The 16,694-nt window shown below is 34.2% G+C and overlaps 1 protein-coding gene across 5 annotated transcripts in view; it reads right to left on the bottom strand.

The window, feature by feature from the left end:
- STRN3 (striatin 3) overlaps positions 1–16,694 on the bottom strand; it is a 58,110-nt gene that overhangs the window by 24,948 nt on the left and 16,468 nt on the right. For 4 of the 5 annotated variants that reach the window (XM_021539342.3, XM_021539344.3, XM_021539345.3 and 1 more), the window contains exons 2-7: positions 13,996–14,099; positions 8,063–8,136; positions 7,331–7,412; positions 6,869–7,048; positions 6,266–6,398; positions 5,011–5,152 (exon numbers count right to left, since the gene is read on the bottom strand). In XM_021539342.3, the coding sequence (XP_021395017.2) occupies positions 5,011–5,152; positions 6,266–6,398; positions 6,869–7,048; positions 7,331–7,412; positions 8,063–8,136; positions 13,996–14,099 (715 nt within the window). The remainder of the gene's footprint in view (positions 1–5,010; positions 5,153–6,265; positions 6,399–6,868; positions 7,049–7,330; positions 7,413–8,062; positions 8,137–13,995; positions 14,100–16,694) is intronic. The other variant, XM_021539343.3, reaches the window with a different exon arrangement.

Genomic DNA, 16,694 nt, shown 5'->3' with positions numbered 1-16,694 from the left:
AAAAACCAACTTTCATTTCATACAGTTTTCCAAGGCACTGTATATTATCAGTTACATATTTGAAAATTGTATGTTAATTTGTTACCAAGAAGCAAACAAATTAAACTTCATAAGTAACTGTTTATGTTAGATACTTCAAAATACACAAAAAATCATTGGTATTCAGAAACAATTACTGCATCTTTAGAAAGACAGTGTTAAGAAATTATTCAGCCAGTGTTGAATAAGCAAATAAAAGCATTCATGCTATATCTCTCATGAAAATGCAAGCTGAGTAAGTCAGTGCCAGTTTATTCATGAAGACCACCATGCATCCTTTCGCATTCATTCTACATGCACAAGAAAGAAATCTTGCTCCTACATATAACCAGAGAAACAAATCTATAAATACAGTTTTTTACATAAAGATGAAGAAAATTAATTTGCACAGGTGGACATCCCACTGCATTCCAGAAATTAAATAATAATTAGCAGAAATACAACATTCCACAGTAGTTTCAGAAGCATATATTTTTCTTTTTGACAAATATTGCAGAGTTAATTACTCTTTATGAAAAGTCAGGTCTCCACTTTTCTAGACTATCCATCTCAATCATTTCTGGAAACTTAAAATTACTAAAAAGATAAACCTGATTCTATGACAAGGCAAACATAACATCTCCAGAAGCACTTTTGCTAGTAGACAACTAGGCAGCAACCAATCTTGGTTTGTGGGCCAGTTCAGCTTTATACTCACAAATTCTTTAGGCATAAAATCACAAGACTTAGTTCCTCAGTTCCCAACTTCCAATCATATTTACAATATGATTGTACCCATTTTTGAAGATATAGCCATTATAATCATGAAAGTACACAAGAGGAGTCATACACAGCAGAAACAAAGTAACATGTATTTAGAATAAAAATAATAGGAGTTATTCCAAGTACATATTTCATGACAAAACATGACAACGAATGAGCAGACAGATAACCTAGAATACTGATACATCTACCATCATTCAGTAATAATCTCGATCAAAGAGGTGGAATACAGAGATGGCAAGGGTAGTGAAACATGAAATGGGAGCATAATGGCAGAGTCCCCTGAGATTGTCCACAAAGAACTCTGATGATGAGAAGGAACAATGACATCCTACACCAAACTACAGCTACATCTACCAAACTGCAAACACAAAGACCTCAGTCTTTCTGATTACTGGGCCTAAGCACTGACAGAGAGGAAGAGTGATTACTCAGAAAACACAAGAAGCACAGAAAGATAAGTCAGAGAATATGACCAATCAAAGAGGAAAAAAATCAAAACCACTAAAACGCAATTAAAAGAAAATTCAATTAAAATATAATTAAAACTAATTAATAAAATTCTAAAGTACCATTAATAAAATGAGAATAATCACCTAGGTTGCACAATTGCAGAGAAGGATTAGGGAATTAAACTCAACCAGAAGATGACCACATCTAACATCAATTTAATTATATTCTAAAAAATTTCATTTTGGTACATTTTTAAAAGTGCAGTGTATTAAAACAGGACAGTTCAAATAATGACAAAATTGAAGTAACATGTTCAGTCTGTTTACTACACTGGAAGTTTAGAAAATGTCTGTAGTGTGAAAAACAAATAGGGCATTGAATATCAAGACAAAGAATTTGAAGGAACTGGGCTCATTCAGTCAATAGAAAACAGGAAAAGCACAAGCCTGCAAATATAAATATTCAAAACCAACACCGATGGCTGCAAAAATGTAGGCTGTAAATAGAAAACTAGGTAAAACACAAACTTGGAATATGTGGGTAGGCTGTGAAATGAATTTCAAATAAGATTTTCAGGAAAACCCAGCAGTGTTTTTCTCCAACATGCCTAGATATATTAGGCTATTTCAGAACAGAGGCATGTAACTAGAAGACCTTGGCAATTGCCCCCAGGAGTGACCTTCTTTGCCCTAAACTGACACAGGACAGCACAGAGGACCCAGGATGTCCACTGACCTCCATAAGTGAGTGGAGAAATGCTGGCTTTAAAATTTTCTATTTTTTAAAAGCTTTTTGAAGATGGCCCAGGAGACTCTGAATTTCAGTTACACACTGCCACCCAGAATTCTGGGCACAGTCATTCTCTGACTTACGGTCCATCTCTAAAGAGAACTTTTGTGTTTCATGGAGAAGAGAAATCCAGTGATGAACATATGAAACCATAAGCAGATTTACTTTTTTTTGAATCTAAAACTCTACTTTTTTTTTTAGTATGTCACATCACTTTGACTCTTCTTTTAACACTGCTTGACCTTGCTCATCTTTCACTATTTTGAAGATAAGCTGTTCCTAAGTAAAAGATGTTGCATGACAGGACACTTGAAACCACAATGTTTGGAATTAATTTAACACTCAAAGTGGCACTTACATAAAATATAATGTGTCAATAAAAAACCATAATACAGGAGGAAAGAAATGCAATCCAAACTTCAAAACATTCAGTGACAGGTTTGAAGAAGTCATCAACAGCAAAAATGTAACTATCAAATTTGGGGCTGAAATACTTTAGGATATTGAAAGTAGGACATATAAATAATACTCTGCAATTAAGTCCTGTAAATATTACTGAAGCAAAACTAGGGAATCTAGAGCCTAAACATCAGATGTTTTCCAGAATGGAAATAAAAGCATTATAGCTAATTAGAGAAGTAAATATTAACTTTTTTTTCTAGAATGCTTAAATGTTTGCGAAGGAAAGAAGTGATAGAAGGAGGCTAATGACAGGAAAACAAAAACAGGAAGAAAGAAATGACTATGAAAACAAAACAGAGCAACTATTAGAACATTATGAAGTAAAATTTAGATTTTAATAGAAATATTTAAGTTCACAATTGATGGAATTGTTTAGGAAGTAATAGTACATATTCATTTAAATTAAATTTCGCCTCAACATAAATAACTAACTGGATGGATCTGGAAATTTGAAGTAATAGGTTTCATAGAGTTTAAAATAACATGACAGGATAAAATAAATTGGTTTAAGCCATGTATTATTTTATTTTAGAAAGCATTTAAGTGGGACAGTATTTAAGATGTTATTTGTGATAGTTAACAAAGAAGTCTTGTCATGTTTACACTGATCTTTAAAAAGTAACACAATCCCATGATCTGATGGACTGTGTCCTTAAATGCCCATTTAAGGAAAGACTATCTGTACTAAAATCAGTGACATACTGTGAAAAAAATATTGCTACTACAGTTGTAGGCATGTCTTCGATTGAATAGTAAGTTACAAAATATACAAAAAACTTACGAAAATTGTCTTCATACAGCAAAACTGAGAACATACTTTGAAAGATGAAACTAAGTTTATGTTTTATTTCCTCCTTCCCATTTTCAGATACAAGATTTTTGGTAGCAATGGGATTGCTGCAGTTAAATCAGCTGTCACAAAAGCATACATCCTTAAGTGCTCTGCCTCATTTTGTTACGGGTTCATTTAAAATGTTATAAAAAACATTCAAACAGCTCTATGAAAAGCATGGGTGTGTCAATCTGATTTTTAAGAGACCTTAGAATTTGGTAACTACTTGAGAAAATGCCAGACATAGAATACACAGGAAAGTAATCCTTGGAAACAACAACTTGGAATTTCAATGGACAAGCTAGTAGTTCAACACAGTATGTTTCAGCAGTCTGCCATGGATAAATCTTTGACTGCAAGCATTACAGTATCAAACTATCTTGCCTTTTATATACTATAGTAAGACTGATACTAGAACCACAACTTTCCACATCACTATGTATTTGAAGGAATGTTGCAAGCAAAGTCAAAAACTCTTGCTTCATGTGCTATGAGACATCTTTTACCAAGAGATCTGCCTGTGTGCTTAAATGAAAATATCATCAAGAAACTGCTCAAACAACATCAGCTTCAAAAGCAAAGGGCAAGCAACTAAAATGATACCAAAAATAGACATTTATTACCAAAACTAAAGGTAACAGCTTGTTCAGCTTCATCTTCCAACTAGAAAAAAGACTTGAGTTTTAAAAATAAAGGTCACTAATCTTTGACACTAGTATTTAGGAAAGAATGGTTTCAAATCCTTGCTACCTTCAAAATCAAGACTGTATTATTTTCCTGGAAAATTGGCCATTACTTAATTTTTGTAAATCTTTATATTTTCTTGGCTCATTGGGATGTGTATTGAAGTATGACTTCACTGTCACATAAAATGCTCAAACAACATGATCTAATGGCAGTTTGGGGCTTAAAATTTAAGACTTACAGTATGTAAGTACAAAATTGGTTGTATCATAGTTCAGAAATTAAGATAGCAAATTTCCCATTTAAAGGCAGATACCCATTAGTTGAATCACTATTTTTTCCCTATACAGATTTTCTCCCTTCAATCTCCTCTTTTGAAACATGTAGATTGTAGAAATTACTGACTTAACATATTTTGTTTCACATCAAGTCACTAATAAAAGGTTGGGCTATTAGAAATGTTTTTGTTTTTTTTTTGTTTTTTTTTTTTTTTTTTTTGCTAATATAAGCCATATTAGCAATAATCTCTAAAAATCTCAGAAAAATAAAACAACTAATTGTCCATTTTTCAAGTACACCCAAGAATTAATTTAACTTAGGTACAAAAAGTTTGAAGGTCCTGATAAGGAGCAAATTAAAAAAAAAAAAGAAAACTGTATTTGAAAGCAAATTTAATCTAGGTATAAAAACATTCAGAATCCTAGCCTTTCTAGATAATTCTTATCTAACAAAGAAAATATTCTTCTCTTAGTTTTGAAATCAGAAACAAAACCTGAAAGAAATGTAACTACAATTGTACTTGCACCTACAACAACATATATACGTACATATATATATGAAAGTTTCACCATTCAATATCATTTTCTAAGCATCAATGTTTTATCACCACATTCATCCAAACATCCACACCATTTTAGTATTACAAAACCCTTAAGAAGTATCATGAACAAGTTTTTCTTTATTTTAAAATGCTTTTATTAGTGTCTTACCCCACTCTGTTCCATCTCCTGAACTTCGAGCTTCTCCAGCTCCCTCACCATCTTCAGCTGTCACTAAGAAGTCAAATTCTTTCAAAGCTTCTTCAGTATCAGGGTCATCTGTAAGGTCAGCAGCTAAACCTTCATTACCAATCTGCAAAAAGATAAATATTTTCTTGTATTTGAATCATAAACAGATTTTCTAGTCATTTAGTTTACAAGATATATAGGCTATTGTCATTGAGTAATTTGTTGCAGGGGAAAATATTTTTCAATTTAAAATGCAGAAGAAGAAACTCTGATCTCAGTCGGCTTATCAAAACAAAAAAGAAAGGAGTGCAGTCTGCTGAACATTAGGAAATAAAAAGAACGCTGACATTAGCTTTAACAACAAAAATCTCATGCACCTCAGCCTTCACTTTTTTATTTAAGATAAGAATTAGACAACTTTGTTAATTTTCTTGCCCTATCAATAGCTCTGCAGAGAGAGCTTACAAACTATGCTTTCTACTGGTCCAGAAGCCTGTCCTTCTTTTTGCTTTCCAGTTCTTTTTCAGTGTTAAAGCATAAGCTTGGAATATAGAGCATTTTAAGAAATTTGTCTTTTTACTATTTCTAACCATATCTTCACCTTAAACAAAACAAACAAACCCTTTACTAAGGCATCAGTGAAAAGTTTTATTTTATTATCCAGTTCAAGAAATTTTCTATGTGAGGTTATTTGCAAAATGTTCTTACTTTTGCAGAAAGAGACCATTTTTATAAAGATAACTATAAACTATCCTTTTGCTTTCTATTTAAAAAAAAGCTTTATCAAGTCAAAAAGTAAGTCTACGATCTTCATATACACTTAGAGATTTACTTTATAATCTTATTATCAGACTTTTATAGAAAAAAAAGGGATGCAACTAAATGCTTGAGTAATCTTTTTACCAGAAGCCCAAGGTATGGTGAAAACCCCTTCCTGACAAATCTGTTTGGAGATTTAAAGCTTGCATCAAGCCAAGCTCATACTGCCAACTATTCAGGAAAATCCAATGCAGCATTCATATTTGCAAACAGTCTGGTTAGTTGTTTTGAAGTTTGCAATGTAATGTATTAAGTAAACCACCAAATCTCTTGGTAATGCATCTATGTATAACCCATTCAGATAACAAAAGTGCAACAATTACTTTAACATTACATATCTCTATCATCTCCGGAGAAAAAAATTCTTTTCTAAAGGGAATTTCAGATCTATTATAAAGAGAAAAAAAAATTATTTTACTTTGTGTTTCTTATTTATCCGATGCTTTTCTTTTCCTTCTGCAATATCTTCTATCATGTCATTCTCCTCTTCTTCATCACTATCATCCGCATTTTCTAAGAAATTGAATGTTTCAAGAACATCACCAGAATTCCTATATAAATAAAAACATTAAGAGAGAATCCATTTTACTTGCTGAAGAGATTTAGAAGCTTAACCAGATTAAACAAAATTGCTACCTGACAGCTTAAGAACTCAAAAACCAGCAAAACAAGAAATCACTGAATGAAGAAGTTTCTACATCTGCTTAAGTCCTCATTATGAAAGCACCATTCAACAGACTCCCTCCTTAAAATAACAACTCCAAAGTGATTATATTACATAATTTAATAGTCAACACATAATTTTCCTGTATATCATGTTAGTATAACATATATGTATGTATGTAATAGGGGTTTATGTTCCTATGTATAACCAATTTCAGTTAAGTTCAGAATTCTTTGTGGTCAGCTACACTCACAGGTGTTCACAGACTCTCCAGCCAAAAGTTCAGTGTAAACTGACCAGTACATAATCAATGACTAAGCAAAGCAAGCTTCATGCATTTCTTATGTCTTCACTTACCTTTTGATTTCCTGTCCCTTTTGTTTTGACGAAGGAGATTCACCTCCATTCAGGATCTGTTCTAAGTTCTTTGTCTCTACTGAACCATTTGGTTCTGAATTGGAGAGCCCAAGCAAAGACCTTACCCGCTGGGAACGTACATCCAATATTGTATCTGTATAACCTACTTCCTGAAGATACCTAGATAAGTTAAGAGAAGAAGAAAAGAGGAAAGGATATTTGATGGAAAAGGAAACTTAGTATTCATCGTAAAAATGACTGCTACTGTTGTATCATTTAAGGAAAAATAAACTTCACTATCCCTCTCACATGGAAAACCTTACTCGGTTCTGCTTAAAGCTCAGGACTCCAAGGTCCAGAAGAACAAATCACTATTTGCCCATCTCAGTTACTCTGTTTCATAGAGCTCCTCAAGCTGCAAGGAAAAGTAAGAATACACCAACATCCAACAATGCTACTTACTGTCGCAGTAACTGTCTGCCTTGCTTCCAGGTCAACTGGCTATTCTGAGGTACTGCAGGAACCTCTGTATCTTTGGTATCTTCTGAAAGACACAGTGTCATAGTTAACATCTAACTTATATTGCTTTTAGACACAAACAAAAATTCCCATCAAGTCAGAAATATTCATCATGATCTCTAGTTTCAATTGGGTATAAATGTACCCAAAATGTGGTATTGTAAAACAGAAGGGGTTGGGAAGGGAAGGGAAGGAGGAAAGGAGAGACTGGCATAAAAATCTGTAGACAAAATTTTTAAGGCACACTATACAAATACAGGCCCAAAGACTTCCAAAGACCAACATTTCAAAACAAGTAAAATGCAATTCAACTTATTAAAGAGCCCAGCATTGGTAGGAGAAATGCCTTCTTCCATCTGCAATACTTTGAAGAGCAAAACTGGTATTATCAACTTGGTATTTACAACTGCAAAATCGAATGCACTCTAGAAAAGCAGTCAGGATAGACTATTTTTTCCTTCTTTGGAGTATTTTCCTTTATTTAAGATAAAAACATTCAGAGCTTCTACAAACAAAAAAAAAGTAAATTAATTTTGATTTTCAGATTAAAAAATATTTACCCCATTTACCCCACAACTTCCCTAGATGTATTCCCTATAACAGACCTAAGAGAGGGGTGCAGAGAAGAAAGCTGCAATAAATTGAACAGACAAAAATTTGTTGTTAAAAAGTTACCTGATTCAAAAGTTGGCATTTTCAAGTCACCTTGGTTCAGTTCTGTGCCATATTTTAATTTATGATATTTTGCCCTGAAAAAGTATGCAGATGTTTATCAAATTAGTAGACAAGACTTTGATCAACTCAAAACCTTCTACTGTTCCCATTTAAGGCAACCATACCAACATAGTACAATTAACTCAGTTAGAACTGTTGTGATAATTCTTGCATCAAACAATTATTTCTAGTCTTTCAAGGCCAGTTTTGAGATAGTATTTTGACAATTACTCACAATCATCAAATAACTTACAGACAAGAGTTTAGTGTGTTCTCTAAGAACATGGGGTTTTTCCTGTGTATCAGCTAATAAGAAAACCTTTCAAAAATGAGCACGTATAAGAACTTAGCAGAAATAATTTTTCCAGTTCTCATAGTTGTCATTTTACCACTGTCATAGGTAGTCAATTACATCACAACAAATGAACTTCCTTTTTGGGGTTCCTGCCTATCCTACCACTTTCAATTTCCATTTCAATTGGTCTCCTGCTCTGTCTTTGCTTATGATACATATCCCTCAGAAGATCCATGTTATAGTGGTTGTTTCTCTCATCACCTGTATTCTCTTCTGGATTTTCTCCTTCTCATTGACTGGAGGCTGAGCTTCCAATTTCTACTTAGTCATCCTATGCAGATACACCTCAGTCCTTCCCATCTTCTGATCTCTGATTCCCAAACCCTAATCTCTACTTCTCCATCTGATATGCTAGGGCCTGAACAGCAGGCCTAGGCCTGAATTGACTTACAAGATGAATCTTGAACATGATGTGATCAAGGTTCTCGAGTTACAAAAAGATGATAAAAATTTATATTAGTTGTTCTTAATGCCAAACTGGCTGCTGTAGAGACATCTGTATAACCTTGTCTAAGATATATTAAGAGATTATCCCAACTAATGTCCCTAAAGGTTTGTTAGTAGGAGAAATCCTCCCAACATATATACCTAGAGACTTGTTAGTGGAATATTTTCAGCAAAAAATCTCCCAGCCATGGCCTGTGCTCTGGCCCTGGCTGGTTAGAAAGCATGCCATCAGAACCAGATGTTTTCTGCATAAAAGGCTAACAAGTCACTTGGATTTGTTGATTTGGGCCTATAAAAGCTGGACCCCTTTTTGGGCAAACCTGAGACCTCACCTATGAGTGGACACCCACCACATAGGATTCTCCCAATTACCAGGAAGGCTTCTCCAGGTCTTCACTGCAAAAGGACTGTGACTCTGGATGATGCTGAAGTACTTAGACAATTGGTGATGTATCCTTATCAATAACTATTCTCTCTCATATAATAATGATTAGATATAATACCTTTCTAATTTTTGTTTGTTGCTAAAGCCAAATGAGTAATATGCTTACTGTTTTATGAAACGTATCCCCTTATGTCTGTGTTGCCTCAATATTAATAATAAAACAAGACTATTCTTTCCACTGGTGTCTGCGTCCATCCCACCACCCCCATCAATTGGCAAAACACCATTACTTTGTAAAATACTGGTCTTGGTGATACTATTTCCATGAAAGTATGTATGAGCCTTCAAATATCCTCTACCCAAGTTACTTATCAAAATGCTTCAGCTCCCTTTACAACCAGGAATCTCATCTGAACTACCTATGCCTATATCCTGGAATTCTCAAACTTTATCATTGATCTTTCACAGTTTGACTTTTACCTCATAGATCCTTTGCAAAAATACTCAAAATCTCAAGGTACAGAGCTCTAGGTGTTCTGCAGTAGAGCCAAAGCGAAAAATATCCATAAGAACATTAGCAGCCATATTTTGAAGAACCCTCTAAGCAATACAGTTGTCTATCACTCCAAATGAAACATTTCACCACAGGTTTAAGAATAACTGAACAACACTTAGCTCCCATCAATTATAAAAACTATTTTTTAGTATGATACTTCTCAAGTAAAGACACATAATGGAACAATGTGCTGGACAAAATCAAGGATTTCCAAAAAACCTTCTCCAATGCCTGAGCCACTATTTCAAGTGTTTTCAAACTGAAAGTACAGGTTGGTACTCAAACCTTATGGTACCTTATAGTGCCTTATATATATTTGATGGCAAGGATTTTCTTCAAGATTACACAAATTTCTGCTACAACTGCAATTAGGAAGTCTCATTAACAAACTGTCAGTAGATGGCAACATTGACCCTTTTTAGTAAGATAAAATCCTTCATTTCATGACAATCACACTGTAACTGAAAAACTTTAAAGCTCCTGAAGACTTTTTGTGACCTGAATCCAACTGCCAACTAAACAGAATCATATTTTTTAAGTATTTATGGATATGTTCATAGCTCATCCCTGCACTAGTCAGACTGTCTAGCTCAGGTCCTCTGTTTAAAATGAGACAAAACTTTGTGCCATATTGTAATAAAGCAATGTTCCACCAAGGTTTTCAAATATGAGAAGTACAGTGAGAGACTGGAGAAAATTATTATTGGCTTAACACAACTGAAGTGTGTCTGGTTAACTTGAAGTTGGATGGGCTAGAGTTTGCTATGTCAATGCCTTGCTTTCTCTTGATTGAATGTTTGGTTTAAAATTTGCCCTTATCTTCTAAAGTTTGTTCAATTTCCTGAGAACTTTGTCACATTTTCCCATGTACCTGCCTCGGGATATTAAGAAAACCTAAACCCCTTTAAGAAACTTGCCAAGCTAGACTGGGTATTTACAAGTACATACTACAATTTATATGCCCTATAAAGTACTGCCTATTTGGGGGGTAAAAAACCCCAAGCAACCCTGAACAACCAAAATGAAAATAATTCAAGTCAAATAAAACTGACAAAATATTTTTTGCTCAATTCATAAGTGAAGCAAATAAAGCACTATAATTGAAAAGGCAACCTAAATTTGTTCAATTTAGAGCTATGACATACTATTTAGGAGCAGTTGCTCCATTTTGGAGTTACAGTTTCAAAACACTAATTAAAATTCTACTTTAACTGTTCATTAGCACAGATGATGAGGTATCTGATCTAGAATTATACCAATGACTAGCCACTACAGAAATTAATCTTCTTAAATTCCAATCAACTATATATTCACACATCTATTCCTTTTTCTGTTGGTGCCATTACTAAATACTTTAAAAAACTAACAAGTTACAATGTCATTAACAAGTCAGTGCCAATACTCCTCCACACCACAGAGTAATTAAATTCTACAAGGGGCAATGTTTCAATCTTTGGAGTATTGACTTATTTAAGTCTAGGTTTCCGTGAGTAAAAAAACCACCCTAACTTGATTTAATTGCTTCCTGCTATTTAACTGTTGAATCACACCACTCAGTTGCAAGGGTGTAAATTAGCTCCAGTCTAAAGCCCACAAGGCCAAAATACAAGCCACAGCTTTATGATTTCAGCAAGTCGCGTTAAAGACTATGGTAACAAAGCTCAGAGTGGCTCAGAGCACACAACAGACAACATCTGGCTGGGTCTGCAAAACATGATAAAAGAGCACCCATTAGATACAAACAAAGAAACCCCATTCACATAACTGCAGAGGATCTAATTTTATTACTAAAAAATTATCAACTATCAAAGCATTTAAGAACACTAAAATATAGTTTTACTTGTCTAAAACAGTATTATACATCCTTAGAGATAAATAATAGAAATATCAACTACTTTGTAACAACTAATGCATTTTATTTAATGCACACATTGATGTTCTGCTTCATAACCTTTTTCTGAGAAATCACAACAGTTGTCTGAATGAGTTTGTTCCCGACTCCTTCTAAGTGGTATTTCACTGCATGAAACTTTTTGATGGCATCAGGGAGTTAGCAAAAAGAAAAGAAGAAAAAGGGTGGGGGAAATTAGGTGCAACACTGAAATTTGCTGTCAACAATCTTTATGACTGAAATTCTCAAAATTTATTTTGCTTTGAAGCTGGTGTATTTTCATTAGTTGTGATTCTTCACTCAGGGGAACAATGACAAAAAAATAAAGTCTATTATCCTGAATAGCGAGTGCAACAAGCAAGAAACTAACATAATATAATTCTTGGATGATTTACTGGCAAGTCAGTATCTGCTTGCTTTCAATTACTCAATCCATCATGCTTTCACAGTTAAATCCCCTCAAACTACGGAGCATTTGTAGCTTCCTTGTTGCCTCCCACACTCTCACCAGTCAACTCAAATTCCCACTTCTAAGCAATCTTTATGAGAATTACGGCTGGCATTTAAGCCAGGATCTTCCCCTTGAAAACTACTGCAGTGTTGGATTGCACCCACTAGCCACAAGAACTAAAGCAAACAGTATGCTCCTGCTGTTACTCTTCTGGTATACACGTTTACAAGTTTCTTAGCCATCAGATGAATTTTAGAATTTTATGGGAACACTATAAAGGAAGCTTCATTTCAGGAAAGGAATGAGGTTTCACCAGTGCCATTCAACTTCTAATTATGCATCCTGTTATAGGATGCCTTCACTCTGCAGGTGAAATTAAGTGCCTCCGATTTATCTAAATAAGCAGGCAATTCTCACTGCTTTATGGTGTGTATTTGCAAAAAGTCCCTATGCAGCACACAGTTCATTACTGCCAAAATAAGCAAAACCTTTTTCTTCAACTTCTGAAAGTTACCTACATGAAGACACCTGCATCTGCCATAATAGCATATTATTTCTTTGATATGCTCAGTGCTCTTTGCACCCCAAGACCCTGCATATCTTTCATCTGCCCCTAACCCAGAGTGACTCAATACTTTGAATTACTTTCCATTAAAAGGACAGGGCTGAATGAAGTAATAGATCCTTTCTGCCTATTACTTCACTAGAAAATACATGATGTGCCAATATGGCCTTCTGTATGAGCATACAATGTTTTCTGATGCACCTCTATACTGGACTCTTCACACAGAAGAATGAAGCCATCTTGCCAAAATATTAGGGTTTAATATGAAAACTTATTTCTGTGCTAGTCCCTTACTCATAATAATGATCCATAATATAAAATGTATTTAGACATACTTTATGCTTGGACAACTAACTTAAAAATATCCAGGTGAAATCTCACATTTTGATACAAAATTTTAAATTTATTCTGGCAGCAATTTTCCCCCAAAATCAAAACACACAAATAAAGACTACATATTTTGTTGCCTGATTGTCAAGATGTTTCACCATTGGACTCAACTACTTTTTAGAGGTAAGATAAAAATATAAACTGAGTTCTCTACTGAAAGTATAGGCTTTTGACATGATTATTTCCCAAGTGATTTTACAAAATTAACTACCAATTTTGATTAAATAAAATAATCAGGCAACAAAAGAAGGTATGTTTGAAGGACATTAGCCTGTACAGACTGAATGGAATTTTAATTTTTTAAGCAGGAAATTAATGCTACAGAAAACATACCTAATGAGGCTAAATATGCAAGCATCTACCATATGAAAAAAAAAAAAACCCACCAACTTCAAAATGAAAAAACAATTTTTAAACTATTTTTTTCCTTCACAAAATATAGTTTTCATCATGCAACACATACAACATAGTTGAAAAGGACCAAGAGAGCAGTATTTTTCATCCTTTCCAATTTAACACAACTGAAGCACACATAAAGGTATAGTAATAAGGTATGAACCCTTTGGGTATGTTCACTCTTACTGAGTATAACATAACTTGAACCCAGAAAAGAGAAAATGTCCTGTTTGTCTATTTAAGACACAAGTCCAAACATTTTGAAAATTATGCAACTTATTATAGAAGACACTACAGTTTGTTAGAAAACACAAGGTGAAGACAACCAATCTTAAAGATAATTTACATAAAGTAAATCAGAATCATCTAACAAGGCATTTCACCTAATGTAAGGGAACTCATCTTAGTCTACTAAGTTTTTCAGGTCAGAAAAAAACCTAAACAATTTGTATACCTACCTTTCTTGTTTTAATGCATATTCTAACATTTTTATTCTTCTCACTAAATCTTTCTTCAAATTTTCTTGGCCCTTTCTTTCCCCTTGTAAAAACGCTATCCGAGCCTGAAAACACACAAAAAAAGGCAAATTTTATTCCCTTTTGTACCCAAAATAAAGCAACAAAGTCTGTCACAAAAGGAAGAAAGAAAAGGAAAAAAAACTGTATTGTATTAATTATCTCAGCAATTCAATAACAACGAAAGTACTTCTACCCTAGACTATTATTTTCTGTTCAAGATGAACAAGTATTAAAGCCTGTGTAGTAACTCTACAAGGCACAAATGGCAACCAAATGAAACATTTTGATATATGCACACACTTGTGTCTTTACAGCATAATTAGCATAAGATCTATTACACATTTTCTTCCAAACCAAAAGCCATATTAAATTAAGTACACTGCAATTAGCAATTCACCTTTTAATGCCACCATACTGATCAGATGAAAAAATGATTACATAAGTTCAAATACAGAATTTACAAATCCATTATACAGGAAACAACTAATTTATGGATTCACATTTTACTTGGCAGTGAAAACAGCTGAATTTTAGACTATCAATGGAAACTGGGTTTAGTGTGCTGCTCTATATGAAGAAAAATAATGATTTTTTTCCCAAAGCATCCGTCATACTCCCCACCTAACTTAAAAAGAAACAAGGAAAATTCCTACTTGCCTGCTAGTAGAGGATAATAAATTCAGCACAATATATGAACCATCTCAACTACTGCAAAAAATTAGAGTTAAAAAATAAACACAATAAGTTTATCAAGGAAAAAAGTAGTTTCTTCACTACAAAGTGAAAGGACTTGTGTTTTGATTTTTGCAAGCCAAAATCCTAGGGAATACCAGGGAATTAGCAGATGGGAATACAAAATTTAAACATTTAATGACATCAGCGGATTTGCCATCATTAAGAGAAACATAATTACAAACTCATTTGTCCTCTCTATGACTTTAAATTGATTGAAGTCATTGAATAGCTAATTCACTACTTACTATATTCAGTATAAAATGTATTGGAAAAGGGATTTAGAATAAGGAAAGTAAAGGAGAGACCACATTGCTCTACTGAGCTCAAGAATACCATTTCATTAGCAAAGGAGGCACGGGGACAAGGGAAGAAGTGCTATTATCGGCACCCAACCTATCCATGAAGATTTTTGCAAAGGGTGTGGTTGCACATTTTCATTACTCAGTGGTTACAGTCTGAAACAGTCTAACCACGGTGATTGCAGAGATGCATTCTTGTGTGGCTCCTTTCTTGAGCCCAAGTGATACCACCCTGTAAGACTTCACACATCAACCCTGATTTTAGCCACTCTGGCCTTGTGCTCCATGGTGAACCTAATTAAAACATGTTTCTTTACGTTCCATAAGCTAACTACTGATTCAATCAATTAAAATCCTAGTGAGAACAAGGCACTTATGAGTAGTTCAGTTCAAAGTCTGTCATGAAAGCACTCAACTAACCACTGGCACTTGGTGAGGAACAGTAAGGAACCAAGAGAGGAGGGACTGGGGAGGAAACACCAACTTGACACCAAAAAACCCCAAACATACCCAAACAGACTGTACTGATTGCACAGATATGTAAAGATAAAAGGTAGAGAACAAGGCCCAGAATCAGCAAACCCAACAAACCCAACTATACTCAACTGCAACTATGCTAGATTCTAAAAAACACTCCAAAAATTACTCTAATCAAATATCAAGTTAACAGCCTTCTACAGAAAACTACAATTACATGTGATTTCTACTCCTCTAGTACCTACAGCAGCAACTGACCAACTTCACAAGCCTAACATACTATCCCAATTTTCATTAGTCAGTGCACAGTTGTTCCAGAGCACACATAAAAGAGTTACAAATGTGGATTTTAAAAAAAATGCTACCTGTACATACGCACAACAGCATATTACAAACACTTGAGAGTTTAATGGCTGCCCACAGACCCCATCTACAAAAATAAACTCAGAACTACTCTGGTAGTTATCTAATGAGGGTTATGAAAGCTCCTATGCCCTTTGACTTGAATGCAGCTCTCAACACTTTCCAAAATTAAGGTCTTCTGTAAGTGATGGGCTTCTCCCCTTTACTTTTCTTCCATTGGCCAGGACCCTTTTGTAATGCTTTGATAAATCTTAGCTGCAACTGTTGACCCTTATTTCACCCTCAGAGAGGAAAATAATGTAATTGTAACTAATTGTAACCTATACAGAGGGAGGCATCTGCTTCCTAAATGCTCACAGCCAAACTTTTCCGTTATGGAAATGATTCAGGAGTACTTGGCCACACAGAATCAAGTCTCCATACTTGAAAGTATTGCCTGGACCTCATACTTTTCAACCAAACAGCTTAGTGAGCTACATGGTCTTGAGACTATACTACAGAATAACAGTATAAAAATAAATTCTAAAAAAATATAATAAAATCCCAAAATTTTTGCTTTACAAAATGAGCCCAAACCCCACTTTTCTATACAACAGTATTTATAACATCTTTTACAGAGTCCAACAGGTTGAAGAGAAAGGTTACCACAGAAAAATGCACTTTGCAGTTGAGGCTCTGACATTTTTGTCTATATTAGCAGACTTCTTTTATCAGAATTGCTTTCTGTAATTGTTTGAATACATGTTTGACTGATTTGGGGATTTA

This window comes from Lonchura striata, chromosome 6, assembly GCF_046129695.1.
Source record: "Lonchura striata isolate bLonStr1 chromosome 6, bLonStr1.mat, whole genome shotgun sequence".
NCBI lineage: Eukaryota > Metazoa > Chordata > Aves > Passeriformes > Estrildidae > Lonchura > Lonchura striata.
Note: the sequence above shows the minus strand (reverse complement) of the source record. Positions and strands in the feature narration are given on the sequence as shown.